The 27,964-nt window shown below is 40.3% G+C and overlaps 2 protein-coding genes and 1 long non-coding RNA gene across 4 annotated transcripts in view; 2 read left to right on the top strand and 1 right to left on the bottom strand.

The window, feature by feature from the left end:
• LOC124057782 overlaps positions 1 to 27,964 on the top strand; it is a 1,110,263-nt gene that overhangs the window by 269,318 nt on the left and 812,981 nt on the right. The window lies entirely within an intron of this gene.
• On the top strand, positions 1,861 to 8,844 carry vamp5 (vesicle-associated membrane protein 5). Its single transcript, XM_046386330.1, has 3 exons — positions 1,861 to 2,113; positions 4,826 to 4,969; positions 7,204 to 8,844. Exons 1-3 carry the CDS (start codon positions 2,111 to 2,113, stop codon positions 7,360 to 7,362), a joined length of 306 nt encoding a protein of 101 aa, XP_046242286.1. The 5' UTR covers positions 1,861 to 2,110; the 3' UTR covers positions 7,363 to 8,844.
• dnah2 (dynein, axonemal, heavy chain 2) overlaps positions 10,173 to 27,964 on the bottom strand; it is a 53,760-nt gene continuing 35,968 nt past the window's right edge. Inside the window, exons 58-88 of one of the 2 annotated variants that reach the window (XM_046386215.1) lie at positions 27,797 to 27,936; positions 27,387 to 27,519; positions 26,979 to 27,118; positions 26,444 to 26,654; positions 26,143 to 26,259; positions 25,501 to 25,642; positions 24,391 to 24,560; positions 24,049 to 24,165; positions 23,703 to 23,867; positions 23,447 to 23,569; positions 22,938 to 23,086; positions 22,722 to 22,788; positions 21,910 to 22,060; positions 21,655 to 21,803; positions 20,222 to 20,355; positions 19,842 to 19,986; positions 19,444 to 19,643; positions 19,033 to 19,159; positions 18,514 to 18,700; positions 18,062 to 18,210; positions 17,702 to 17,885; positions 17,323 to 17,513; positions 16,948 to 17,139; positions 16,474 to 16,658; positions 15,229 to 15,463; positions 13,561 to 13,712; positions 12,937 to 13,051; positions 11,794 to 11,970; positions 11,397 to 11,471; positions 10,852 to 11,002; positions 10,173 to 10,646 (exon numbers count right to left, since the gene is read on the bottom strand). In XM_046386215.1, coding sequence (XP_046242171.1) covers positions 10,492 to 10,646; positions 10,852 to 11,002; positions 11,397 to 11,471; positions 11,794 to 11,970; positions 12,937 to 13,051; positions 13,561 to 13,712; positions 15,229 to 15,463; positions 16,474 to 16,658; positions 16,948 to 17,139; positions 17,323 to 17,513; positions 17,702 to 17,885; positions 18,062 to 18,210; positions 18,514 to 18,700; positions 19,033 to 19,159; positions 19,444 to 19,643; positions 19,842 to 19,986; positions 20,222 to 20,355; positions 21,655 to 21,803; positions 21,910 to 22,060; positions 22,722 to 22,788; positions 22,938 to 23,086; positions 23,447 to 23,569; positions 23,703 to 23,867; positions 24,049 to 24,165; positions 24,391 to 24,560; positions 25,501 to 25,642; positions 26,143 to 26,259; positions 26,444 to 26,654; positions 26,979 to 27,118; positions 27,387 to 27,519; positions 27,797 to 27,936 — 4,728 coding nt within the window. In that variant the 3' untranslated portion in view covers positions 10,173 to 10,491. The remainder of the gene's footprint in view (positions 10,647 to 10,851; positions 11,003 to 11,396; positions 11,472 to 11,793; positions 11,971 to 12,936; positions 13,052 to 13,560; positions 13,713 to 15,228; positions 15,464 to 16,473; positions 16,659 to 16,947; positions 17,140 to 17,322; positions 17,514 to 17,701; positions 17,886 to 18,061; positions 18,211 to 18,513; positions 18,701 to 19,032; positions 19,160 to 19,443; positions 19,644 to 19,841; positions 19,987 to 20,221; positions 20,356 to 21,654; positions 21,804 to 21,909; positions 22,061 to 22,721; positions 22,789 to 22,937; positions 23,087 to 23,446; positions 23,570 to 23,702; positions 23,868 to 24,048; positions 24,166 to 24,390; positions 24,561 to 25,500; positions 25,643 to 26,142; positions 26,260 to 26,443; positions 26,655 to 26,978; positions 27,119 to 27,386; positions 27,520 to 27,796; positions 27,937 to 27,964) is intronic. The other variant, XM_046386216.1, reaches the window with a different exon arrangement.

The raw sequence follows: 27,964 nt of genomic DNA on the forward strand, positions 1-27,964 counted from the left end.
TTCTGTTTCAGACATTTCTTTCAAACCTCTGTGAAATTTTTTAGCTTTAAATCCCCTGTTTGTTTACATCCTCTTTTTCCTTCCTTTGACACAGATTATAAGAAATGTAGTACAGCAATTTGGCAGCCGGTGTTATGAACTGATCATGTAACAACTTCTTATGAACTGAGTCCATCTTAATCTTTCAGTTGTGTTTAAACCATTTCCATTATCAGAGCCAGTAATGGTTTCTGTCAGATGGTGTTTTGTTTGCATATAACTGTCACTGGGTGAATTGTGGACTGTTGGAATTTTAATTGTGCAGGCGAGTGACGCAGTTGAGTTGAGGTGGAGTTTTGTTGTCTGTCAGCTCCTTATCATAAGTGGGGCAGACACACACACACACACACACACACAACACATACTGAGACTTGTCATTGTACCAAGGATTGTTTTGAAAAGAGAACTACAAATACTACTACTACTAAAACACAGTTTAAATATTATATGACAGAATGCTGTAGATGGAAAATAAGCACTAGAGTGCTTATAAGTACTAGCAGAGTGTAATAAAGTCAATATAGACACACAAGCACACTGGAAGTCCCTGTGGGGATATTATGTGAATATTACATATATTTCTCACAAGGTTGGACCTGCAGTCACCTTCTGAAAATCTAACATAGGCAACACCCATCAGTGGCTACATAGCACATAATGTTCTACAGTAAGTCTGCAAAGGCCTGCTAGGAATGGACTAACTGAATGCTCATGACAGTGCTGTAAAAAGAGTCGGATTCTGCCAGACTCTCGCTGAGCAGACAACAAATAGGGTACAAACAGGATAAAGTGTAGACTTATGTTTGTGTTTGTGATGTGTTTGTTGTGCAGTTCTTAATAGTTTCCTTGCTGGATGTTGGAGATAAGGGAATGTAGCTTCTAAGTACTGCTGCATTCAGGTGCCCCCTGGTAATTTCCACACCAACTTTGTATGTATGGATTGAAATCACACCGCATCATTAACTACAGATGCTGACACAGCTGTAATGTTCTCCATGAGACCCTCATTTCCTCCATTAAGTCTGTTAAAAGTTAATGCAGTAAAACTGCATTATAGCACTGGTTTACATAAACACATATCCTTTATTAATAGTTAGATTTAGCTTGCCATTTGCTCTAATTTGCTTTAAGCAATAATTTGCTTTAATTTATGTATGGGTTATTTTAACTACTACAACTGTTGTTGCATACACAATGTGTAGAGTAAAACCATGAATTAACTTACAAAACAATTTAGTACAATACTTACTTTATGCCTGATGTCAGTGATATGTCTATTGTTTTCCACTTGAATTTTTTGCCAGCTTTGTTCAGACTTATTAAATAAGCAGTGATGGCAGAAGTAGTCAGATCCGATCAGACTGCGTTCATGATTTTACTTGAAGTAGATATTTGGAAAAGACAATTACAACAGCGTAAAAAGGAAAAATAACCATCATGGAATTGAATTATAAAAACTAAATTAACATTATAAAGTGATCATAGGTTTTGAATGTGAAAACAGGATCTACATTAGCCACTAACTAGCCAGGCTATGTTGTGGAGTATAAGAATAAAGTAGCATTAAATTAATAACGTATGCCTACAAGTATCCCAAAACTGTATTTAAGTAAATATATGGCTAGTTGTTTTCCATCATTGCGAATAAGCCTTCGTGAAGTGCCATCCAATTGAGGAAACTCTGAAGTACAAGTTTCTGTCTCCAAAAAGTCCCCAAATTCGGACAGCAGTACTTTATCCAGTCTACACTGCGGTTACCACTCTGTAGGCTAATTGTAAAGTTTCCGGAAATACCCTGAACGCAACATCACCATCAGAAAGTACAAAGTCCGACTGCAAGTCGGGAGAAGTGAAAGTGACAGAGTCGAGTTCACATTCGAGCAAAGGCTACCCCGATAAAAGACAGCCTGCGAAGCGCTGCGGTGGTTTGTTCAGGTGCACAAAGAGGCAGGTTTAAACTGCAGGGCCGATTTGCTCTGTTTCCTGTTTTTATAGTTGACTTGAGTCGCACTATAAATGCATTGGATCCGGTGACAGCCTCGACACAACCACAACACGAGACGCGACAGACATGGTAAGACAATATCTAAGTACTGTGGGCTAAATTGTTTTGTTATAGAGGCTTCGATAAGACCAGAGAGAAGAAAGAGGAAACGTTGTTTAGGCAGAAGACTTATTAGCTACCTTCAGACCTATAGGCACAGACCCACACGGCATTGGTGAGCAAACTAGACACGGCTGCTGTCAGCTGTGACGTCTACCATTTTAGATAACGAATATTTAGCCAGAAAAACAGCACAATTCAGATTCAAAAACCTTTTTAATTTAGTTCGAACACACACGACTGTGGTCTCAGGTCGAAATACATGGAGGTGATTCTTTTATAAAAGAATAAAATGATGTAAATCCAAAAATGAAAGCATACTTTCACCGAACAGGAGCATGGTCACTGTCTTTACAGTGCTGATGTGGTTTAGCAGGTGTGAAGTGAGAGATGGCTGGAAGTAAAAGTAATGAAATAAAAGAAAAAAATTGATTCAAAGTTAAAAGAGTGTATCTCTTTTTGTATTTCTTATCTTTTCAAATAATGAATTAAGATTGCGCTTTTTGGCACAAAACAACAGCATGGGTTACATCCCGGTAACTTCCATGAATGCCCTCCTTAAGCATGAGTGAACTCTTTTACATGTTACTAAAAACACAAGGTTAGTGTTATGAGCTAACAACACAGCCGTTTCACTGTTCAAATATAATGAGCACCACACTACGCTATAACAAGCTTGCTATTCCATGATGTGGATGTAGTTTTCCTTAATATGCCGGGTACGTTAATGCAGACAGGAGGGAGGGAGTGAGGGAAGCAAGGAAGGAAGTAAGGAAGGGAACTGGAATGGGCAGCAGTTCCTGTGCTAAGATGTCCCCCGGCTGAATTTTAAACACAGACTATTGTTCAACTACCATTTGGTGGGCCAAAAAGAGATAACTGACCTTTCAGGGCATCCATTAATCACTTTCCACCATCCACTGACATAAAGTCTATGCTTCTTCTAGCCTATTCTCAACCTGAATACAGTACACATCCAGTAGGTTTTAACAGAAAGTGAAGGTGAATTATGAAATGGAGTTTCTGAAAGCAGACTTGTTTTGTTCTATCTGTTGGTTTCCTGTTGCTGTCAGCTTCATGCAATGGTGGCTTCCTCTCCTGGCTCAGAGGGCAGGGGTGAAGGAGAACCCTGTCAGGATACTAATAGCTTTGAGGTCAAACTACTCTCTGAATGTTTGGCTCCAGAGTTCTTATCAGTGTGGACTTACCCTGTTGTTGCTGCTGAAACAGATTCTCCATGATCTCAGAAAACCTGTCCTACTTCATTTTATTACTTTCATATTTCATAACTCAGTCCTCTTTTCACATAAGCTTGGTTCAGTCTATTTGAAAAACATCTCACCGCAGGATAACTCGTTTGGCTAAAATGCGCTGCAGGACTTTTGTTTTGTTTATAAAACAACAAGAAGGTATGATCTGTGTCAGACAGGCAGTTGGCAGCCTGTCTGTACAACAAGCTGTATGGATCAAGCTCCAAAAGCATGGGGTCCTACAGTTCCCATAATGCAGCCAAGTGCATGTTTTAATTAAAAGGACAATTTACCTCAAAACCCAAAGCACAATTTATTCTTGTTACCTGTGAGTCTGTTAAACCATCTGTGTTGTAGAAATGTCTGTCTTCTCTCTGATGTCATGGAAGTAGATTGCACTCAGCCTGTGGTGCTCAAAGTGGCAAAAAAAACCCCAATGCATGTCAACAGCAATGTCTCTGTTTTAGATAATCCACAGTCCTTGTGTTGTGAGTAGTTTCACGTAGGAACTATTTTCTTTCTCCTGAGCCACACCGCATCACTGTGCGGAAGGAAAGGTTTATCAGCTCACGGACGAGAGGCTCATACTCGCCACAAGATGGGATGTAAACATTAATGTGTCCTGCTCAGCTGAGCTGTAATGTTAGCTAGCTCAGTTGGCTAGCCTAGGAGATGGAAGCTTCCTTGTGCACAATGATGTGGAAGAAAAATAGTTCTTACGTTCTACGTGAATCTGCTCACAACAAGGTCTGTGGATTATCTTTATTAGCGCGGGCATGATTTCGGATAAGAGACATTGCTGTTGAGTTTCTCAGACAACTATTTCACTCTCTGGGAAGTATTCCCTGTGACTAGTCTAGACTTGTCCAGAACAACCTTTCTAAAGCTTGGGAAGACTGAACTATTACAGCTACATTAAATGACATTTTTGTCCATTCCAATGTAATTTTCAGTAATAAGGGCATTCATAGTCAACAGGACAAGAGCTAGAGGTCATCAAAATTGGAAAGTGAGAAATAAGAACATGCTAGCATGGGGTGTCCAGTGATGCGTTCAGTATGCGTTTAGTATTCTGGACTAAGAACTTCTTAGTTCTTAAAGTAAGTATCCCATGTGTTGAGTGCATTTATGCACTGCACTTTTCAGACTTTGCTTCCATGGTGGCAGTGACTGGTCATGCTAACTACACATGCCAACTAACTTCCACTCTTTGTCCCAAAACATAAAATACATCACAACCTGTGTACCTGCAGAAATGTCTCAAGGAACACAAAAACTGACGCAGGGTATTTACCACCAGGAATGACCATTATCTATCACAATTATTTTTATAACACTTTAAGAAGGTTCCAGCAATATGAGCACGTAAAATTCCCATCAAGAGTCCCAAATGTCTGGATTCAAGACAATGTTTTGTGTGTTGATTGGACAGGAGAATGGGAAGAGCCGCCTGCAGCAGGCCCAGGAGGACGTGGAGGAGGTGAAGGTCATCATGCTGGACAACCTGAACAAGGCTGATGAGAGATCTGACAAATTGAATGACTTGGAGGGTAGGGCTGATGTGCTGCTGGAAAAGGTAACATTCTCTATGGAAGCATCTGGATTATATGGATAAGACTATGAACAACTAGAGCAAATGGTACATAAGCTCCCTTTCCACAGGTGTCTGGGGATTAAAACTAGGAAATGTCATATTGATGCCTATAAATATACCTTAGGTGGAGCTGGAGAGGAAAACAAATGTACAATTTACATCCTGATTGTTTTTTATGGTGCTATTTTTAGAGAGGTATTTCCTATTGTTTCCTGAGATGAATGAAGCGAGCTGGTCTCCCTGGGTACAAGAGAGAGAGTCCAGGACATGCCACGAGGCAAATGTCCGTCCGGGGGTCAACAAGCGGGTCACATCGTTCCCACATTTCTCTGTTGGCCCGTGTTACGTCACAAAGTTCCCAGAGGAGTAAAAAAGCAAACAGGCAGATGACTGAAATTTAAGTTCACGATTTGACACACTTTGTGATGACATGGATTTTGAGCAACACCCCAAGCTGATCCCCATGGAGGCTGCACCAGTCTGGATTCTGATTTTAACCATGGATCACATGATAAACAAACCGACACAAAATTATCACCGCACTCCCTCCCTCAGTTATCCTCAGCTCTGCAAAGCGTTTTTGCATCCTTCAGCTCATTGTTTTGGTGTTAGATTTTGCACGTTCGACAGATAGATAGATAGATAGATAGATACTGTTTTGATCCCAAGGGGGGAAAAAAAAGATCAGCATGCATTTAAGTATAAAGTATATAAAAAAACAAAGTATAAATGTGAATAATATATATATATATATATATATAGTTAACTATTAAATTATAACTACTATATAAGGCTATGACAATAATAACAAACAGTATTATTATATGTTGTAGAATAAAAAAAGACAGATTTACATTGTTCAGGCTAGAAACACAGCTGCAAATGAATGCTTATGTTGTGTTAATCATTAGGACTTTATACAGTGATAACATACCAGTAGCCAAAAAAGGCAGCCACACGCAAATAATTCTGTATCATCACTATCAAGTTTATGACTGACAATGCCTTAGGAAATATTTGGTGTTTTAGCTGCTGAATTCTCCGCTAACTCAATTGCTAACTTTGTCTGCCATTAAATGCCGGATGGGTAGTGTTTGTGTGACTTAAAACCTTTTTCACCCCAAAACAATGAGAGTGGAGAGACTTAAACAGTGTGAGTGGAGAGTGGAGAGACTTAGGCGATGTGCAGACTGCAAAACCAAAACAAGAAAGAAGAGATGAAAGAAGCTAAAACAGTCCGTAGAGCTGAAAGGGAGAGCACAGCAGAGTAGTAGGCTAGGTTTGAACTTGAACTTAAATTTTAGTCACCTGTCAAGCAGCTGCTCAACATTGTGTATATAACAAGGGACAAAGTGGGAGCAAAGTGACCTGGGGCCTATACTATGAAGTCGGATTTGTGTTCAGCGAGGAAGCTTCAGGGCTAAAAAGCTGGGTTTTCACGTTGTATCGCAGTACATCACCATGGTAAATTGTGCTGTACTCTTTACCAGGTTATGTTCGAGATGATAGGTCGAAAAGCACCGCCTACTGACCAGTCAGTTCTCGGGGAAATTAGATTTCACGGTAGATGGGAGTCAAAGTCATTTCATTGTGTCAAAAATATTCTACAAGAGAGCCTGACTGAAATACTAAACCACTTGTTTTACTTATAAGATATCAAAGTGCTGCTATTGAGTTCCATTTTTATATATATAGAAAAGAGAAACCTTTTTTGTCTTCACTATTGGCAGCTGCAACTGTGGCTTTTAGTCTGAATTGTGTGTTTAACTTTTTCTTATTTGTCTAACAATATAGTTTGTAATATATGCTGCTCTGCTGCCCGTAGCCTGTGCAGCTTGTCCATGTTTGTGATTGGTCATATGCTGCGAACACTGCCTCTTTTATGTGAACATACTTATGTCTACATTGGGAAATCCTGAGTTGACTTATTGGGTTGATAATCAGCTTAGTGTGACTGCTGAGTGCGAGACAGGGACTAGTGAAGCCAGGAAGCATGTTGAATTTGCTTCAAAGTCATCTCTGGACCAACCATAGGGGTTGTGATCCATTGTTAACATCTTTAAGAAAGGAAAAGTAGGTAAACAACAGATAAATTTATTCCACGTAGATTTCTTCTCACATACACATGAAAAATACACAGTCATACACATGACTGCAATTCTGTCTGTGGCTCATAACAAATAAAAACATCTTCTGTTTGTGTGTTTTTTCTGCAGAGTAAAACTTTTGAAAAGACCACCAACCAGGTGAAGCAAAGGAAGAGATGGGAGAATAAAAAGATGAAAGTGGTGTTTATTGCTGTCGGAGTGGCAGCTGCTGTCATTGTAATTGGACTTATAATCTTTGCTATTGTCGATAGTACAAGAGCACAGTAGCTCCTTTGCCGATGAAATACGACATCTGCACAGGAAGTGGACAAAGATAAAAGGTCCAAGAAAAAGAGGAATGCAAACTGGGAGACTTCAGTATCTCGCCTGAACCGCTCAGTCTGTGATATTTCTGTGTTTAGAGATATTTATGGAACTACTGGTCCCACTCCTTATTTGTGAAAGTCTTCAGTTTAAATGGTACCGTTGATTGCTCGGCTGCTTCGCTCTGTGTCCGCTGTAACTTTTCAAAGGTCATGTCTCTGTCGGGTCCACATTGGAAGGACACAGAAATCTTCCTGAAGATTAAATATAAACAAAAAGTGCTCTGGCACTACTCCACCACTATAAGCAAAACTGGATTTGCTCATTTCTTTTAACAAAATATCATCAGGCTGCTACTTTTGTACCATTGGCTTATACGTAGTGGTTCACCTTCATGAGCGCCACTCACAGGAACACAAAGTTGCTGTCACTAATTGCTGAACTGAAAACAGAATTCATTCATCAGTTGATGATTTGGGAAGAATCAACTGTCACTGCAAGAAGACAGAAGAGACAACAGAGTAGGTACCACACTTGGTGATCACATGCAGTTTCAGATAGCTTCACATTGGATAAAATGAACTGATGTACTGTCACCTAAAATTTCATCTGTCCAAAATGAAATGCCCACAAAGTTGTCTGTATCATTAAAATGTATTAGCTTAAAATGGTCTCCTGATCTGTATACATGAGTCTGTTGCTCATTTTTAGTGTTTTTGTCAGTTTTGTCACTATGCACAATACATACATGATACAAACCAACTGCCAAAGCATTAGCAAAAGTATTTCATTTAACCTATGGCCATAATCCACATGAAACCAGTCTTGACAGCCGAAATAATTAACATGATCTTTAAGAGACAGAGAAAGTAGATAGTGGATCACCGAATTTATTTTTAACTGAACTAACAGTGACCCCTGCTGGCCAGTGTTTGGAATTTATATAAATATGCAGATCGTAGGAACACTTCTTGTATTCAGCATATATCCAGGTGCTATATTTATCAACCACGGACTCCTGATCTCAATCCACCTAAGGGTTTTCTGTACATTGAAGTGCAGATGGTGTGCTGATGAGTCTGATAATCATGTTTACTATTGTCAAAACCAGAACTGCCAGTCGTTTGTAAATCTAAGCGCGTGAATCTCGTCACATAACTTAAGATGACAATCCAGTCAACATGTAGACATAATACTCTTCCTAAACATTTAACCACTGAGTGCCTATTGAGTAGCTCGCTAATTGCCATGCGTATGTTATTTTCACATTCATACCTAGAGGTGCTGTCGATCAGCATAACCAGATCAGTTTCCAGTTAAAATCTAATATTGTTATTGTATTATTGTTGTTGTTGTTGTTGTTGTTGCTATGGACAGAATAGTAAGAAAATGTACACAGTTTACAACCTGTTTTGTGTCTACAATAAAAAGAATGTTTGTTCCATATCTTATGTAGTTGAAACCTTATGCAGTAGCCTGCAGGTGTTATCTCACTTATCAGTTATTATATAGTCTAGTGGTATGTATAGCCTGTGCTGCTTGTCCTACATTTAGAGGAGTGGAGGTGGAAAGACATTTGTATTGGCAATGGGGTGGAAAGACTGTATTTCTGACTCAAAAGACAAAAATTATTCCATTACGGAAACAATGTCCCTGTTTGTCTAGATAACTGTCAACCCAAGACATAGTCCCTATGAAGACAAGGCAAGATGAGGTCTTCAGTTTTATTAATAAGATGTATTCAGTGAAAATCTCAGCTTCTACCCACTTACATATACTTCTGTATTGGGTTGCATGGTTGGGGTTCTCAAGGTTTACTAGTCAATCATTACGCCGCCACTAAGGTAGTTAGACCAGTCCTGGTCTTAAATTTATTCAGAAAATATAATTATTAAGTACCAGCTTAAAAAGTAGCTCAACTGGAATTTATGACAAGGAGAGGGCCATAGATTCTGATTCTGTCTTTGATGCATTTAGAATACAACTGGAGGGCATGGTGATGAAGATGGGGAAACATGCCAACCACAAGGTGGTGGTCAAGATGTTTTGGTTTCAGTTTTCATATTGATTTCAGCTCTCACGTCGTCCATTTTTATATACAGTCAACAATCTGCTTCCTCCCTCAGCGATGTGGTGTAGGCAGCACTGCTGAGCTTGTGAGAGTTATGTGAACACACTTTTTCAAAGAAAAACCTTTTACTATTTAAGTATTCTTTAACTGCTATGCATCAGTTGCTCCACCTGAAGATGAAGTCTGAAACTCCACCTGCAGCCTCTCTCTGCAGGTTCCTCCTGTAGTTTCATGCTACATAAAAGCAGCACTCATACCTCCACCTGTAGACTCATGCAGAGAGCCGCTTATCTGCAACTATCAACTCCACCTACAGCCTCTGCCAATGCCCTGCGCTGTGTTTTCTGTTCTCATTATTTATTATCATTATTGTTCACTTATTTTACTTTTTGTCACCCACCTACCTCTCCAAAGCCTAGTTTTTCATTATGAAGGTGGCTGTACATATGGATCACAGCATAAAATAATATGAAAACAATATTCTTATTCACATTTTAACAGGCACGTTTGTGGTGACCTTCTTTGATTGTCAGGACCAGAAAAAACTGTTGGTTTGGGTTTGAGAAAAGGTCATGTTATGCCTTAAAAAAAGGTTTTGGCACCCAAAACACAGCTTCCAACATCTCCTTGAAACTACCCTCTTTACTTGGCACAGACAAGAAGGTCATTGTAGGATGTGTTGCCACGGTTGCTAAGCAAAAGGGTTCACGGGGAATATACCTCTGTCAACCCGAAACAGGAAGTGATGGTGGTTAGCTGTGGTGTGTTTAGTGTAGTGTGAAGCTAAGAGACTAGCAAGGAAATTCATCAATAGCCCCACTAGTATTTATTAAACATTTGCAATTCCTTCAATTCATATCATTACAAATTAAATTAGAAGTAGTATTATGGAATATTTAATTTTAACTGTTTAACTGTTCATGTGTCCAAACTCTATTCTACGTCACCCGACGGTCATCAAAATGCTGAGATGGCTAAACAACACCAGCAGCCCCAGTGAAGCAGTGAAGCCATTAAGGCCTTCAGTTGTCCAGGCTCATGAGAAGAGCAGTCCCTCGCTTGATCCAGTGGTCTGGGGTCGCGGCTCCAGATCTGAGTTCAACACTGAGTACAAAAGATGCTTGGCCCGCCCCACCTGAACGCACTGGGAAGTAATAACATGGACACAGGTACATACCTACACACACACACACACACACACACAGTTGAAACAGTGAAACCTCAAGAAATGACATCACAAACTACAAATAAATGGACGGCAAAACCAGTAAACCAAAGATAAAAATCATAAACAAAACAATAGTATATGTAGGAAAAAAAAGAAGCCAGAAAAACAGACCGTAAGCAGGGATGTCACCAACAAAAAGTCCCACACGACTCACCCTTGGCTGTCTTCTTGCGGTTTTTCACAGGTTTGAAGTGGATGGTGGGCATGGGACAGACCATCTGCATGGCTTCTGCTTCCACCAGACAGGAGCTCTCCTTGTCCCAACCAGCCCCCTCCAGGTATAAACCTCGGACAAATACTCCATCCTAGACCAGAACCTTGTCAATTAGGTAATGAAACTAACAGAGATAAAAAAGGCACAGCTGAAAGTGAGGGAGAGGGGAGGGTTATAAGGAAAATCAAGAAGGGACGAGAGAGGGCAGAGGAAAGGAAAGGGGAGGATCAGAGCAGTAGGTCATGAGGGTGAGAGCGAGGGAAGAGAAGGGATAAAACCTGTTGTTGGGGAGAAGGAGGGTTGGAGGAGGGGGGGTGAAAAAACAAAAATGTGTCTGGAGCAGACAAAACGTCAGAGAGATAAAAAGAGAAAAGCAGTACAAAAGACAGGAAGGGTTGAGAGTGTGCATTGGTTTTGAAGTAGCTTAGGGAGGTAAGTATTTATAAGATGCTCATAGAAATGTGTGAATGTGTGAAGGGAGTCACCTCGGGTGGGTAGAGGAGGTTGCTGTCATCAACAGTGGACACTATAAACTCCCAAGACAGCGTGTCCACTGATACCTACAAGAAGACACAGTGAGAAAAATAAGTGTTCAGCAGGTTGGGTTTGCCAAACCAGCACAGGGAGGTGACTATGGTGTATATCTGAAAACCAGTGTGTTTCCTAAAGAATTTTCAGGTGTACTGTGAAAATTTAACAGAACATAACTGACTGTGAAAAGTGTAGCTGTTGTCACACTTACATCTAGTCCTGATTTTGTTCACTTTTCACATTTCACTCTGTGGTAGAATCACAAATTTGACTGGCTTTGGCTTATGAAACCCTTTGAAACACCTACTGGAGTCGTTCTGTCTGAGTGCATGCGGTTGTATAAAGTCTCACATTGTGCTGTCGAGCATAGGACTGCAGCACAGCAGTGAGGAAACCGTTGGGAAAGGTGAAACCAGAGAGCCAGAACAAGACGGGCGGCTGGATCGTCTCTGCCCAGTGTGCAAACTGATTGACTCTCTGACTAAGGTCCCTGGTCCACGATGCCAGGGGCTTTAGTGACGGGTACGCCTAGTGTACAGAGAGAGAGAGAGACACATGTCATATCATTTCACGTTGGCAGTTATTCAGAATGGGAGTTATATTCAGCACGGTGCAGAAACACTAAGAGCTACATAGTAGCGTTTAAACTTTAACGTGACAACTTTTAATTCCTTTGGTTGATTTTATATTGATACAAACTAAACACAGGGTGCTAATATTAACATGACTTAGCAATTTGTGTTTACAATAGAGATTGCCTTTGTTCAAGGCCCACATGAAACAACAGTCTTCAAGTTGCCATAAATCTGTCAAGAAGCACTAAGTGTGTGTCTGTGCAGCCAGGCAGAGTGATGGATGAATACACCTTTGATAACAGACCCAGGAGCGAGTGCAGAAACAGACAGTAAGATAAACAAGAACAGCAGATTCACATTTCAAAGTGAAAGTCGGTCTCAGGGAAACTTGTGATAATTTATCAGCTCGTTTCCCTGATGACTAAGTCTCTTCATGTGACCTGGCTAAATGGAGTAGAACGGGTGAGTGATGATCAATTCACTGTCACAAAAATCAATACACAAGAGTCCTAAGTGGTCTGAATGGTTTCTGTTAAAAGGCAGCATAACACAGAAATCTGTTGGATTTATTGTAAGGAGAAAAGCTTGGCTACAAATGAAGTCAGAAAATGTAATGGAAAAATAAAGAGAGCTGTCTCTTTGTATAGATACACCATCTGAGAGCCTCATAAAGACATACATGGTTGTTTGGATGTTTTTTAATTATTTGCTACCTTTTTCAATGAATTAAGATCAAAGTAAGATAGCTGGAGCAGTCTGACTTCACTCAGCCGTCATATCATATGCACTGAGTGTGTATGAGCATTGTCTTATTATAAGAAGTAAAATATATTTGTGCTTATCTCACAACGCGAGATGATTGCATGAGTTCGTGTGGGTGCTCTATGTGTGTGTGTGTGTGTGTGTGTGTGTCTGGCACCTTCTCCCACAGTGGTGGTACTCGGCCATCATAGATGCAGTTGAAGGTCTCCTCCAAGCTGGATGACATCACCACCAAGCCTTTGATTCCTTTCTCCAGCTCCACCAGGGATAAGCTAACACACAAACATATGCAGTTTTACAGCGACATATCTGTCATTTTACTTACTTACTTGTTCTTACAGCAGTACAATCAAACATCCCGAGAGATGTTCTGCAGTATATTCATTTTATGTAGGAACCAACTCATGCCAGGACATTAGTAGAAAGTCAAACATTTCTCCATTTCTGTTATTACACCACTTTAAACTGACTGATAGGTTTTGATTTTTACACTGCAAATACCCTTGACTGGTTAAACCACCACATTAGGGCAAAAAACAACGTTGGGGAATCTTAGAAGAAATGCTCTGAAATGCTCAAGCTAAGTCTCTATAAATCGCACAAACTTGCAATTCATTTTTTTCTGGAAAACAGCTTAATGTCGTTTCAAGCAAAGCTCTCTGTTCTGTATAGTTGTACCATTTCTACTTGATAATATATTACACGCACATCCATATCTCTTTTGAAACAGTTAGCTACACACTTAAACACACATACGCACACACAAACACAGAATTCATACATGATGGTGTCCAACAAAGAGTTGTATCTCTGGATCTCTTGCAGCAACACCACATTAAGAGGTGAAGGGTTGTCCTGGAGCAGTGAACTGGTACCCTCGTAGTCAATCGGAGCTGGAATTATTCCACGGATGTCTGCCAAAAGCTCTAACACCTGGAGGAAAATGCCAAAGAAACGAATAAAAAGCATGAGTCAATTTTCAGTGAAGAAACCACAGGTTTTGATTTTTAATATATTTTTTAATAGAAATCTTTTCCAAAAACACACACACAAACTCCAACATACTTCAGTAACCACAACAACCACTAAAAATGATGGTTGATGAGATTGCATCGTTACATACAGTACAACAGCCAGTCTGGAGAACACAGAATTGTTAGAGGGCTCCAGAGGGAACCTCAAAAAATAATTTCTGACTTGACCTAAGTTAGCTATATGCTGTATAAAATAAGCCAAAGCCTGAATGCAAAACATTTTATATACAGATGATTAAAAATATGTTATACTGGCTACTGAACAGAATCGAGTTCTGATCTTTTTTCTTGGACTAACAGAACACTCGTTATTGAATTTATGACAAAGGATGAGGGTGAAATCCTGATAGCAACTGTAAGATCCAATGTTCAAAAACAGTGCAGTGTTTACCATACAGAAGAACAGATTACTAGATCTGTATCTTCAAACACTGATGACTATCTGCCAGTGTTGTGTAATCATATTTACATCTCTGCAATGCGGGGAAAAATACTGAAGTGGCTTCATGAAGACAGTCTTTTTAAACTGACTGCTCCGAGTACTGATCTGTCTGCCTCAAAAACTTGGCACCAACAGTTCAAACAATACATACATCTCAGTAACATGTTACAGAATATACTGAGGTAGAAAAGAAACATCAACTTGTGATCAAGCTGCTGTGTGAGCAAATGTTTGACCCACACAAGCCCCTTCCAAACGAGGAAGAAAGTCAAGATATTGGACACCAGAGATGTGAGAAATACACCTGGTCAAGATAAAGAGTGTTTCTGCCACCAGCTTTTCTCTGGACCTCAGTGCTGACAGGCTGTATCTGAAAGACACACTGAGCTAAAACACACTACTCAGATCGGTAGAACAACTACAAATGCCGTAAGTCAGAACTAATTTAATGTACTAAAACAAAAACGACAACATGAGCCAACATGATATGTTGGGTCTCTGTACAGTAAACACTACATTAAAGAGTATGGTCTAGACCTGCTCTTTCTGGAAAGTGTTACGAAATGACTTTTGCTATGATTAGGTGCTTTCTATATAAACTGAACTGAACTGAATCGGTAATAAAACAAGCCACCTTGTAGTTGTAAAGCAATTAGGCTATTGTTACATGTTAAACATGGCTGGAATGAACATTTGGAATGAACTACAGTGAGAGAGAAATCACTTACTGAAGACATGACAGAGAAGTCTGACGAACTGTCGTAAATGTTAAGTGAGCTAGACAACGACAAGACCTCGTTTGCTAAACACGTAAAATATGCAAGTAAAAATGTGTGGTTCTACTTGCAGCTTGTTTTATGGTTTTTCTAGTTCTTGGCGTTCAGCCTGATTATGAACTCAGTGTTATTATTTCAGTGTTATGTTGTGATAGCCAATGAAGTTGTGTATTTCTCCCACCTTGCTTCCTTCTCACCTTATCCTCTCTACTGGGACTGGTCCCTGCAGCAGTGTGACCGGTGACCTGGGGCTGCAGGGAGAGCAGGGTTTCAAACAGAGTCCTGGTCTTAGCGATCTGGCTAACAATGTCCGCATTAAGGTGCTGGCCAAACACCTCAGGGTGCTCTGTGGATGGCAGCATGCTGATATGTTCCTTGTATGAGGACTGGGGACCGTCACGGGGGATGTAATAGGAAGTTAAGGAGGACAGCCTGACAGATAAAGGGGGTTGACAGAATATAAAGTCAGTGACATACATTCGATCTATAAAAATTAGTGGACTGATGTGTATATATTTTATATATTTTTAACAATGTGAATAATTATATTGGGGTATACTGGGTATTGTCCTATCTATACACGTAATGATATAAAAGCTAGTGCTGTACATATACACATCCAACCTGTCACACTGACAAAGATCTTCATTTAATTTGTTTCATTACCATTCATACACTCTTTCTATGGCATTTAACACATTTCTATGACTTTCACATAACTTTCACATAACACATAACTAATAATAATAACAACAATAATAATAATAATACCATATAACTAATAATAATATATAACCCTATAGAGATTATTTGTCATCTCATCAACTGTGTTCTAATGTAATAATGCACATACAGCAATAACAAAATATATTACAAGTCTTAGTGTGGTCTATACTACAAGGAGCAGCTGTTGGAGGCGGCTGCTCTCACAACTGCAAACAAACCTCCCGTAACCCATTCTGCCTGAATGTACCAAGACTTAGAAAGCTCATTTTCTAAATATACACATATATGTCCACTCTTTTTTGTATAGTCTGCGTTGGTTTGAGCTGATATTTATATGTTTTAAAAAGAGATCTCTCCCTAAATATTTTGAGTGGTTGATTATAAGTGAAGGGTGTGGACACACCATTTGTACAAGTAATGAAGCAAATAAAAAAGCAGAGGATGAAGGGCTCTCGGCAGTGTTCAAGTGCAACAGTGTGTTTGCTTTTCTTCAGTTGGAATAATCTGATTGTACACTTGACAGCACTGCAGCACAGCAGCCTGCAGGCAGGTGGGACGGTGACTTGCTTCCACTAGTGAATCTTTTCAGGGCAACCTAAATGTCTAGGCATGTGTACATACATCTGAAAATACATACTTTAGTTTATAGAAACTTATTTATACTGCTTGCCTTCAGTACGTGTGTGTGTGTGTGTGTGTCCGTTACAGTGTCTCACTTGAAGAAGGGCTCATTTATGGCTGCATCACAGAAGTAGTCATTGATGTAAGTGGTCAGAAGACGTCTGTCCCAGTCATCTGTGACGTGACCTCCATAGTTAACCTCAGCAATGTGGTACTTCAGTGCATCCCAGGGAATCTCTTCATACTCATCTAGGTACAGGGTCAGCAGGTTTTCGCTCACCTAGAGGTAATTTTAAAACGCAAGATACAGATTGAGGCATTGAAAAATTCTCTGCTGTAGAAAGTAAGAACCATTAAAAAAGAACAGAGAAGAAGACAAGCAGTAGGCGGGGTTTAGTTTCAAACATTTGAACTAGATTGTCACTATTCCCTTCTAGTCTAACTAGTTTTCACTCTGACAGGGTATAAGATGACCTTTCCGACCGAGTTAAGTCAAATTTGTAATTCGGACTGGACAACAGAGTAATCTCTGAATTTTTTCTTTGCTCTTTCCAGCAGTTGGCCCTGACCTCAAAGTCAGAATCATTGAAGCCATAGACTATGTTCCAGCCCAGCTGTAAAAACTTCTTCCTTTCCAGTAGGATGCTGTGAAAAAAGCAGAGGGAGAAGAGCAGCTTTCTGTAGAAAATGGGTCTTAAGCAGCGATTGAACTGATCCTCCGTAACCAGCTGGTACAGACGCTTCATGTTGGCTTTCACACCCTGAGGAAAAGAGAGGTCACTGTTAACACTACGGAGGATGTTCTGTGTTGGATGTGCAAATAAAACTCAATATACAGTCAACTTCTATATATATATATATTTTTTTTACCATGTAGATCATGTATAAATGTCTGTACAGTAGATATTACAAGTCTGGACATCTGCATGTGTCAGCACCAGCACCTTTGGTGGTTCAGTGGTCATCTTGATGCCAGCCTGTAGGATTGTAATGGGAAACTCAGGGTGTGGCGAAGAGCTGAGCCAGAGTCGGAAGTTTGGGTGGGGCTTCTGCACCTGTAGCTGCTCCACCAGCTTGTCCAGCTCAGGCATCCACGAGAGAGACAGGTGACAGTTGGCAAGGAACACCCAATGACCTGGCCAGAGACAAACAGGGCTTGAGGTAAGCTGATGTAACTTTTTAAGATTTCTTTTATGTCATGTGCAATTTTGGGTTGGCCATGAGAGGAAGAAAATACACAATTCAAGCAAAAGTGAACTAAAAGAAATTTCAGATCTCAGACAAAAGAGCAGGGGAAAAGATGGAGAAAAGCTGGTGCTGTACCATTCTTGACACCCTCCTTTATCATGTTCTTGGCGATGGGGGCCTGTCCCTGGCCCAGAGAGAGAGCATGGAAGTGCTTGCTCATGCCAGAGGTCTCAGCCAGCTGCAGCAGAGCTCCTGTGGGGTCCATCCCAGGAGACAGAACAAAGATCAGAGGAGTCAAGCAGGTAGATTCCTCCACAACCTGTGGAGAGGGCGGGAAAGGTGAGAAGGTATAACCTTTTTGACACCATTTGACAAAGAAACACTGTGATGAATTATGTTTTCAGTTGAGCTACAATCAAATCGAATTAAATTTAAAACTAATAACTCAAGACGGAAGAAACAAAGGCAATGAGAGGGGTGACAAGTGACACTCACAGCCTTCATGTCAAGAACAGGCGGCTCCACAAAGCGAAGCCCAAGGTTGTTAACAATGAAGGAGGACACGCACAGTGAGACCCGGTCTTGGCGCAATGAGCGCACTATCAGCATCTTCTGGAGCTCATTACAGTTATTCCCCCAATCACCTAGAGGAAAGAAACAGACACAAAGGGTAAAACAAGGGATTTCAGGAGTAAAGGACATATGGTCAACATGACATGGATTAATAAGGGAGCAGAGTAAACTGAAGTGAAAAGGATAAAGAACAAAGGATATAATGAGGGGAAAGGCTAAATGCAGGGCTGCTCCTTATGAAATAAACCACTAAAACATTCCTAAGTTGTCAAAAATAGCAGAAGAGAATACACATGCTCATCATCACAGGTGATGAATATACTGTAAACACACACTGATCAAATACAGAATGGATTTCATGGTTCTACACAGACCCGGTAGTGTGGCATGCTCTGGCTCAGCACTGGTGAACCAGAGGTTCCACTCTCGGGGGTACTGTTCAAAGGAGGCCATGATGCCATCAAAGTTGGGCAACTTATCCAACTCTGTGATGTTATCCCAGCTAGAGTCTGCCAGCCAACTGCTACAGGGGTTGTCCATTTGATCCTCTTTATCTAGTACCTAGAAACAAACCAAACAATTACTCTTCCATCAGTGTATCAATAAATATCAGGAATCAGTACAGAGTAAGGCCTGACCAGAGATACTAATAAACTGACTGGTGAAGAAAGGTAGATATGAAGAAAATGTCTTAATCTCTTATGGCTTTGGCAAGCTTGGGAAAATACAAGGGTTTCCTTGAGGGGAAATGTAATATGCATGGCTCAACATTTAAATATGTAGTGGAATGTCTGTTGGAATTAAGTGTGGAGCATTCAAAGCCTTTGAAAAGCCTTAATTTAAATCAAATGAGCCATATACAAGATGTTTATGTTTGTTGTGTGTTTTCTTACGAGTCCTCCTCTGACAAAGAAGTTGTACTCATCCATGTTAAGTTTGCCAGCCACCTCCAGGATTTTGGCACACATTTGGAAGCTGAAGAGCAGCTTGTGAACCTCAAACAGACCACGACACGTGTACCTGCAGAGGAGGCACAGCTGTGAGTTTGCTAGAGTAACACCGTAGACATTGTAGATGGTTCTGAATGACTAAATCCTATTAATATGTGAACAAATAAGTTTTGATTGAAATCTTATAAAAGAAAAAAAAGGGGAAAAAATCCAAGGGGGTGAATTACTTTATATAGGCACTGTATACAGTTCATTTGCATGATATTTAAAAAGGCCCATGGTCATTTGGCTCACGAACACCTGCTTGATGATATGACTTAAGAAGAGGGCCTCTCTTGATGCATCCTTGCTCACCTGTATACTGCATATGTGTGGTAGTCATTGAGGTTAGTAATCCTCTCCTTCAGCTTGCGGCTGCGCTTGCTCTTTTTTATGCTGAGGTTGAACAGGTTAATGTAGGCATCCAATGAGAACTGGTACATTGGATCAATGCAGCCCATGTTGTTTAGGATGGAGAAGAGAATGGAGGCTCGCTGGGCACATGGACGGTAGGCCTGTTAAGAAAGAACTATTTAAATTCAATTTCATCACATATGTAGTGTAAAACAAATAACAGCCATCACAGTTTTTCCGAAACCACAGTGTTGGCTCGTAATTATTTACTTTATCTTACAAACAGTCCCAAAAAGAAATGGTATTCAATTTATCATAAGAAACAACTCCCCAGTCACTCATTCATTCATACACCTGACCTCTCTAGCAGAGTCGATATCGATCTCTGTCTGTTCACTGGTCTCCAGTTGCTCTGAAACCTCAGTGGCTGTTGCTTTGCTTGTCTGTAGGGTGTTCACCAGCTGTACATCATCCAGCAGTGAGCCAGTCGCCTCACTCAGCAGCCTGGTACAGCAGAAACACACACACACATAACGTATGACACAAAAAATTACCCAATATAAATAAATACAATTAATCACCGCCACACTGCCTATTAAGTATCAAAAAAAACATTCACAAATGCAAGGGTTTGCATACATACTACTGCAACTAATTACTACAACTACTCATAATATGTAATAATAATAAAATATGAATGAAAAAAGCAAAAGATCAAAGAAACAGTCAGCTGAACAACCTGAGGATTTCATCCTCCAGCTCCTGCAATCTTCTCTTGCCAGAGGCAATGCTGATCACCAAAGAGTCCTTTTGTTCTTCCAGCTCTGGACGCTCCTTACGCACCACAATTCCCAGTAGTTGGGCTTCAAGTCCCTGCACAAACACACACACACACACACACACAATTCCATACATCAAGAGACAATTTAAGGCAGCAGCTCAAACTGTATGTGCATACAACTGAGAAAACACAAATGTGAGTATTAGATCATAGTACACAACAGAGAATTAGAGCCAAAAATAAAAATATGCAGAAGACACACATTTGCCCACAGATGTGTATACATACAATAATAATATATACTCTTTGAAAAATTCCCTTCAGGCAGGAGGTTACGGTCCATTCGGACCAAAACCTCACCCCACAAGAACAGCTTCTTCCCCTCTGCTGTTGGACTGTTGAACACCAACTGACTAACATACTGCTCTGCACTTTAGTTACTTCAGTACAGGCACTGATTTATGCTCATGTCATTATCCACCTGCTGACCATTTGCACTGTTTACCTCACCTACTTGCACTATACTTCCACCCTGTACTACCTCACTTTTGGACTACCTCCAGGATCATATTTTTTTTACTTATTTTATTTTATTCTACTATTATATGTTACTCTTTACATTCTATGTATGCACCAATCACCAAGACAAATTCCTAGTAATGTGAAACCTCTTCACTTACAATGGCAATAAAGTCAATTCTGATTCTGATTCTGATTCTGATATCCATCTGCTGATTGTGAAATGTGTTCATGAAGCAATCTTATAACTGATCTGTATAAGCATGCATATATTTATGCGTTTGGTAATCATGGAAAGATGTATGCATGTCGGTATGGGTACTGGTCCTGATTAATAGGTCAAAAGCTGTTAAAACTGCTGTGCTTGAATCCCACTGTGTATTTTGTTAGTTCATTAAAAGTCATGTGACAATGATTGCACAGTAATTAGCCCTCAGTCATTATAACAGGCGGTCAACTTAGAAGATTTAAGATTTAAGAAGATAAATACCACATCAGAACTGCTAAATAAAGTGCTAAATAAACTCCTCATAAGGGTCCCGATGATGCAGGATGACAGTCACAAAACATCCAATCAAGGAGCCATCTGTCAGTCTCTATAATTGCATGTCTAGTTCCCTCTTTAAAACAGGAACAGGAACCAGACCAGAACTAACCTTGGTCTGGACTAAATGAACCCAACCACAGGTGTCAATACACCTTACATGAATTTCCTGGAGACTTACCCTAACCCCAACCTTAACCACTGACCAGAAAATCAGTCGTTTTCCAGTTGGCGACGTCCCCTGTTCCGCTAGCCATCCCCAGTAATCTGGTTTTGAGTTTAGAGATATGTCCCCATAAAGTAGCCTGTCTCTCACACATACACAGACCTGTTCCTTGACAGCAAAGTTGACTATGGTGGTCTTTGCACAAATCTCTGGTGTGTAGTGGGGGTTAGACAGCTTGGTGGTGATGTAGAAACGAAACTCTGGACTGTACTCCACCTCCTTATCACCCAGCTTCAGCAGCAGCCTGCCACCTGGAATAAAGTGCACACAAATGTACACCCATACACACAATTTATTCAGGAATCACTCATATTTGAATGAAAATTTCCTTCAGTAAAATAATTTGTGAATTTGCACCTATCCGTGTTAGAGATTTGTTAAGAACTGGGTTGAGAGAGGGCTCCAACTCCTCCTGGACATTCTGTAACAAAACAGGATTCCCAAACTGGATGGCGATCTCCAGCACCTGCAGGTAGTCTGGCATTTGAAAGTCTATTACTTTCAGACCCTGCATAGGTGCACACAAATACATGCAGGAGGACAGAAAGAGAAAAATCTCGTTAATCTGTTTAATCAGGTTCGGCCATTAAGATCAAAGTCTCTATGTTCTGAATAAAAAAAATAATTCATCCAGTTGAATGATGAATTTATATGCATTTTACAAAGTATTTATTATTGAGGTATCAAGAGTGTATTAAGTTTTCAGTCAATGTATTGAAGTTTAGTCTTCAATATAATGACTACCTTTGTTTTATATCTGATTAATTATGTTGGTTTTAGTGCACTGCATATGTTCTAATCATTTTGTGATTTAATGCAGTCAGTCAGGCAAGATTTCTTTAAAGAAACAGTACTTTAGTACAATATTCGAGTACTCTCACTGTACAAAATTGGAAAAAAAATAAATAAATAAAATAAATTTTTATTTATTTGTAATTATTGGGAAGAAATCTGAAATATGATGTAAAATATATGTGAATATGTGATATATGAATAATATTAATTGTAAAAGCACTGATTCACTGGTAAGATTTGACTTGATTCCTGTCATCTCCGGAAAATCTTCATCTTCAAACTTCTGTGTATGTAGACACTCAAATATCCAGAACTGTACAGTAATGACTAGCAACAGAAACTGAAGAGGTATCAGAATAAGATTCGAGACTTACTCTCTTTCTCTCCATATTCTTGATCCACTTAAGAGCCTGACCTTGGGGGTCAACCATCAGTGGCCATCTTGAATGAAAGGAAAGAAATAGCACATGTCCACATAACCAAATCCAAGGAAAACTAACTCGAAAGTATTTGAACTTATGAATGTTTACTGGAAAAAAAGCTGATCTTAATAAAAGCATTAACAGCAAATGGCATCTACATGTACTGACCGGTTGCCGCGTGTGACGATAACTCCATTCTCAGTAGAGAATGCATCAGAGGGCAGGCCCTGAATGTTCCAGTCCCTCACTGCTGTGGGCTTGGACAGAAAAACTGCAAAACTGAACCCTGGGGTGCATGGGATCTCCAAGTCTCGTACCTGAGGAGCGGGCAAACCGAGAAAAGAGTAAAAACATGTGTGTGGATGCGTATTCCTGTAGTTGTGGGGACAAAAATTCACATTGTGAAGACCCACCTTACTTATGGGGACAAAATGCAGGTCCCCACAACATAAATCATTAAATATTAGGATGAAGACTTGCTTTAAGGTTAGGCTGAGGTCAGGAATTGGTTAAATTAAGGATTAGGATTAGGCAGGTAATGTTTATTGTTATGGTTAGGTGGTGGTTAAGCCTCTAGGAAATGAGTGTAAGTTATGTAAAAGTGATGGAAGGGCAACGGTGTTTGTGTTTGTGTGTATGTGAGTGTGTGTGTGTGTGTGTGTGTGTGCACGTCTCACCTCTTTCATCCAGATTGCAAGTAGCTCATCTCTATAGTTTGAAAGGAAAGGTCCCATGTAGGACAGGAACGATGCTCCTAGCAAACAGTCTCCTGCCAGGAATCCTATGTTTTCCTCAAGACCCTGAAGCAAACATACACCCAAATCACATGTGTACGTGTGTGTATCCACAAAGATGCTGACCAATTTTCAAGCCTGAGTAATAGAAAGGCTGTTATTTTTGTAATGTGTATGTGTGTGCATGTGTGTGGCCTACAGCAACTCTCTCCTCCCAGCGGATCCTCTCCTCAGCAAGTCCAGTCACCAGTTTGTCAGCTTGGTCCAGTTTCACTTTCATCTCATCGGATTGCTTCCTCAAATTCTCCTTCATGGCCAGCTTCTCACCATGCTGCTTCTTCAGCTGGTCAAGTCTCTCTCCGATCTGCTCTCACACACACACACACACACACACACAGCATACTAATTTATGATACCAATCTTATTATATTTGTCTTATGTTCATTAAATTAACTACAACATTACTGTTGCACTGTTGTAAACCTGATTCGACTTGGTGTCTAAATGTTTGTCAGGCTGGTGGCTACACGCACTGGGCTCCATACCTCTCGTAGCTTGTTTTGGGCTTCAGCCAGTGCTGACTGTTTCTCTGCTAGCTGTGCCATAGCAGCGTTCAGCTGGGCCCGTTTTGGCTCCACCACCCTGTAGGTATGCCCATAGGTCTGAAGGAACAGTGTAGACAACCATGGATTTAGTTTTGCTTCTTATTTTCCTCCGTATATGTAACAAATATGAGTCTCACTGCTTTGTTATTTCTCCCATGCTTTTAAGTGTATTTCTACTATGCATAAAGCTTCCTGTGCGTATGTGCACACTGTGCCAAAATTAAAAGAACAATTACCTAGTCACTTAGGTGTGTGTGTTTGTTGGTAGCGTGCAACTCTTACCTCCATGGCCCTGACCCACATGCAGAGGGACTTGGCAGCCAGTGATACTTTGCCGATGACCTCTGGCTGAAAGTCTACCTGTCTGCAGTACTTGCCAATCTTCTTCAAGACACGGTTCGATACATTGTCCTTGTCAAAGTTTACTAACGTTTTGATGAAGTTGGACTCACCTGCCAGAGACATTAGAAAGTCTTATAGGTCAGAAAACCATGAAAATCAAATTCAATTGCTCTCAATTTGATTAATTTAAGGATTTAAGAATTAATTGAAGAATCACCTTTATCAAAGGTGTTTCACAACTTGAACATAAAGGCTTAGGGACAGTGCTTTTTAGCCTTAAGATAAATGCATTTCTTACAATGGGACACATATGTTGTATATATAGGAGTTATGTACAAAAATATTATAGTTTAATATATAAATCACAGTCATATCTTTCTGTTGTTACTGAAGGAACTCTCCAGAACCGTCTCCCTGCAGGTCCATTTTGGTGCCACTACTATATTTTCTATCATTAGTAAAATGAAAGCAAGTGACCAAAATATCTGTTGATTTTTTCCTTTGTCCCAACTAACAATAGCAAGTTCCCCTTGCATCATTCTGAACTTCAGTCACGTTTTGTCTGTAGAAAACTTTGCTCTCTTGCTCAGCAGACAACCCAATGGAGTGTCAACAGTGCGAATGATATCAAATAACCTCTCTGAATCCGTTTTAATCTGTAAGACATGTTACTATATTTTGAGTATTTGAGTGTATTTCTGTTTGCCCCACTGCACTGAGGATTGCACTTAAGAGACTTCAGTAGACTTCAGTAATATTATAATTACAGTTGCAATAAATTGTCATAATGGATAAAAGAGGAAAATCATTCTCAGACTGATTTTTACTAAGAGCATAGTGAGGGGACTTGTATTATGGATATCGATATATCTGCAATCCCCTTCTATCCAGTTACATCTTTCCTTTCTTTAATGTTACTGTATACAGTCTGTTCTTGTTTGGTTTCATGCTATGTGTTTGGTTTTTTTGGGCATTTTTCAGTTTTTCCAATCACTCTGCTTCTTTGCTTCTTCATCCCTCCCTTATCTCTGCACTGCTGTTGTCTCTCACCCAGCTGTCTCTTGGCCTCTGCCCAGGTGGGCTCTTTGCCCAGAAGGGTCATGACAGCCTGCATCACTGTCTCCACCAGCGGTGGGGGGCAGCTATACGCCTTGATCTCTGTCATGTCCTTCTTGTTCAGAGTCTCCAGAGCCTACGTGCCAAAAAGAGGAAGGCATAGAGAATGTGTGGATGTGAGAAGGCGGCAAACCGTTGGCTCGTGTTTAATTCAAATTTAAACCGACAGAAAGCACACAGTCAAATGACAAATACTTGTAATACTCCCCACCCCATTAGCCGGCTGATGTGCCCTTGAGCAAGGCACTTAACCCCCCAATAAGCTCCCCGGGCGATTGATGCTGCCCACTGCTCCTGTGTGTGTTTCACTGCATGTAATTTGCTGGGTGTTGCATGTGTGTCCTCAACTAAGGATGGGATAAATGCAGAAGACGAATTCAATGTGTGTATGTAAAAATATATATACTGTCAATAAAGCTGATTCTTCTTAAAAAAAAATGAAAAAAAAAGAAGATCAAATATTATATCTCATCATATCAAGGAAATAATTCAAGCAAATATAATGAGCACAAACAGTAAAGTTGCTAACACACAGAGATTAGCAAGTTCATAGTCGTCAACAGGACAGAGATCTACCTTCATGGCCTCCTCTAAAACAGGCAGGGCCTCGTCAAGGTCTCTCTGTGCATCCTCTGCCATGGCTTTACACTGTAACTCTTCTGCCCCAATTTTCTCACTGCTTGCACTCACCGCCTCAACACACACACACAAACACACTCCAGTTATTATTGCCTCTTTCCTCTGAGCCAAAGTTGTTCTAACCCAATCGGATCATTGGGTAAGTCAGGCCGATATGAACAATGTAAGCACATTTTTAAAATATTACTTAGATCGATACAGTAATTTAGACTCATGTAAACATGATTGCGATTCTCACCCTCTGTTGCTTGTCAGCCTCCATCTTCTGCTCTACAATGACGGACAGGTACTCGTCGCACTGGATCTGGAACTCGACCACCTGCTTCTTGGCCTGCTCCAGCTCTATAGACATGGCCTCCACCTTCTCCCGTGTGTCACTGATCTTGAAAAGGCCGTTACGTAGCTTGCTCACCTGCTCCCCCAGTTCACTGCGTTTCTCTGCCAACAGCCTAAATGGTCACACACATAAACACAATCAGATGACTGACAACAGGATTGTGATTGACAAACATTTCGTGAACTGGATAGACAGAGCCACTTATCTACAGAGGCGGATTATTAGAACTTGTTATAGAAAAAGAGCGCACAGTAAAATGAATCTTTTCTGATGCACATAACACCAAAAGTACTTAATGTATGTATACTTTAGCTGTGCGCATGCTTCAAAAACAGGACTACCTTAGTTTAACTTGTTAACCATCTAAGACACACATGAAACATTTGAAAGTAGTGTGAAACAGAAGGAAGGAGAAACTTTTCGTGAAGGTGCCTACTTCTTGTATCCAGACACAAGCTCCAGGTAGTTGGTGGGTGTCACGTAATTATGTCTCTGCAGCTCCAACTTCATCCTTTGCGACACCTGTGCTACGGACTGGTGTATGGTCACAAAGATACTGGCAACCTTTGTCTGGATCTACAACATCATGCAACATATGGAAATATATATGTATTAGTGTCTATACAGTACTAATAAACTTTGAAAGACTTGCTCTATAATAATGTGGAACCTGGAGATTTAAACTGAACTTGTAATGTAAATGCAATTTTAGGTGCACACCATTAAATGGTAACAAATACTTGGGAGATGTTGGGAGAGTAGATACCAATAGGCACCAGTTTAACAACGTGAAGTGCCCACACATAGAAATATGTGTTTATGCATGTGTGCTGGCATTCTTCACCCCTTCAATGGAGCCCAGCTCCAGTCCATCCAAGTGCCTCTCAGCTACTTCCAGCAAAGCGTCTCTGGGCCACTCACAAAACCAGTCAATGGAGGTGGAGCTGATGAGCGCTGGGTACTGGAGGATGCGTTTCCTGTGGGAAAACAGACATTTATGAATTTTACTTACATATATTTTATTGGTACAATGATCGTCTATGCAGCCTTGCAGACACAGGGTCAGGTTTTTAAACTAGTAGAGGTGCATTTGGGAGTCAGTTAGGAAAGAATAAAGCATCTATTGTCAGTAAACAGGATTCTCAAAAATATGAGAGGAGGAAAAAATAGAAAGACTGAACCAATATGTTATACAGGACGTCCAGTATATCATATAGGACACAGTGTGCTCCTGGAAACAGTATGAGGACCTACCTGAAGGGCTCTCCTACTGGGCTCATACAGAGAACTATGTGCAGGTTGTTCCTAACTCGCTCTACCAAGTAGCTGAACAAGGAGTCTGGAGTTTGCACCACATTGTCTTTTTTGGCAGACTCTGACAGGGCATTGCATACCTAAAGGTAGAAACAAGAACAGAAACAT

This window comes from Scatophagus argus, chromosome 4 (assembly GCF_020382885.2).
Source record: "Scatophagus argus isolate fScaArg1 chromosome 4, fScaArg1.pri, whole genome shotgun sequence".
Taxonomy (NCBI): Eukaryota; Metazoa; Chordata; class Actinopteri; family Scatophagidae; genus Scatophagus; species Scatophagus argus.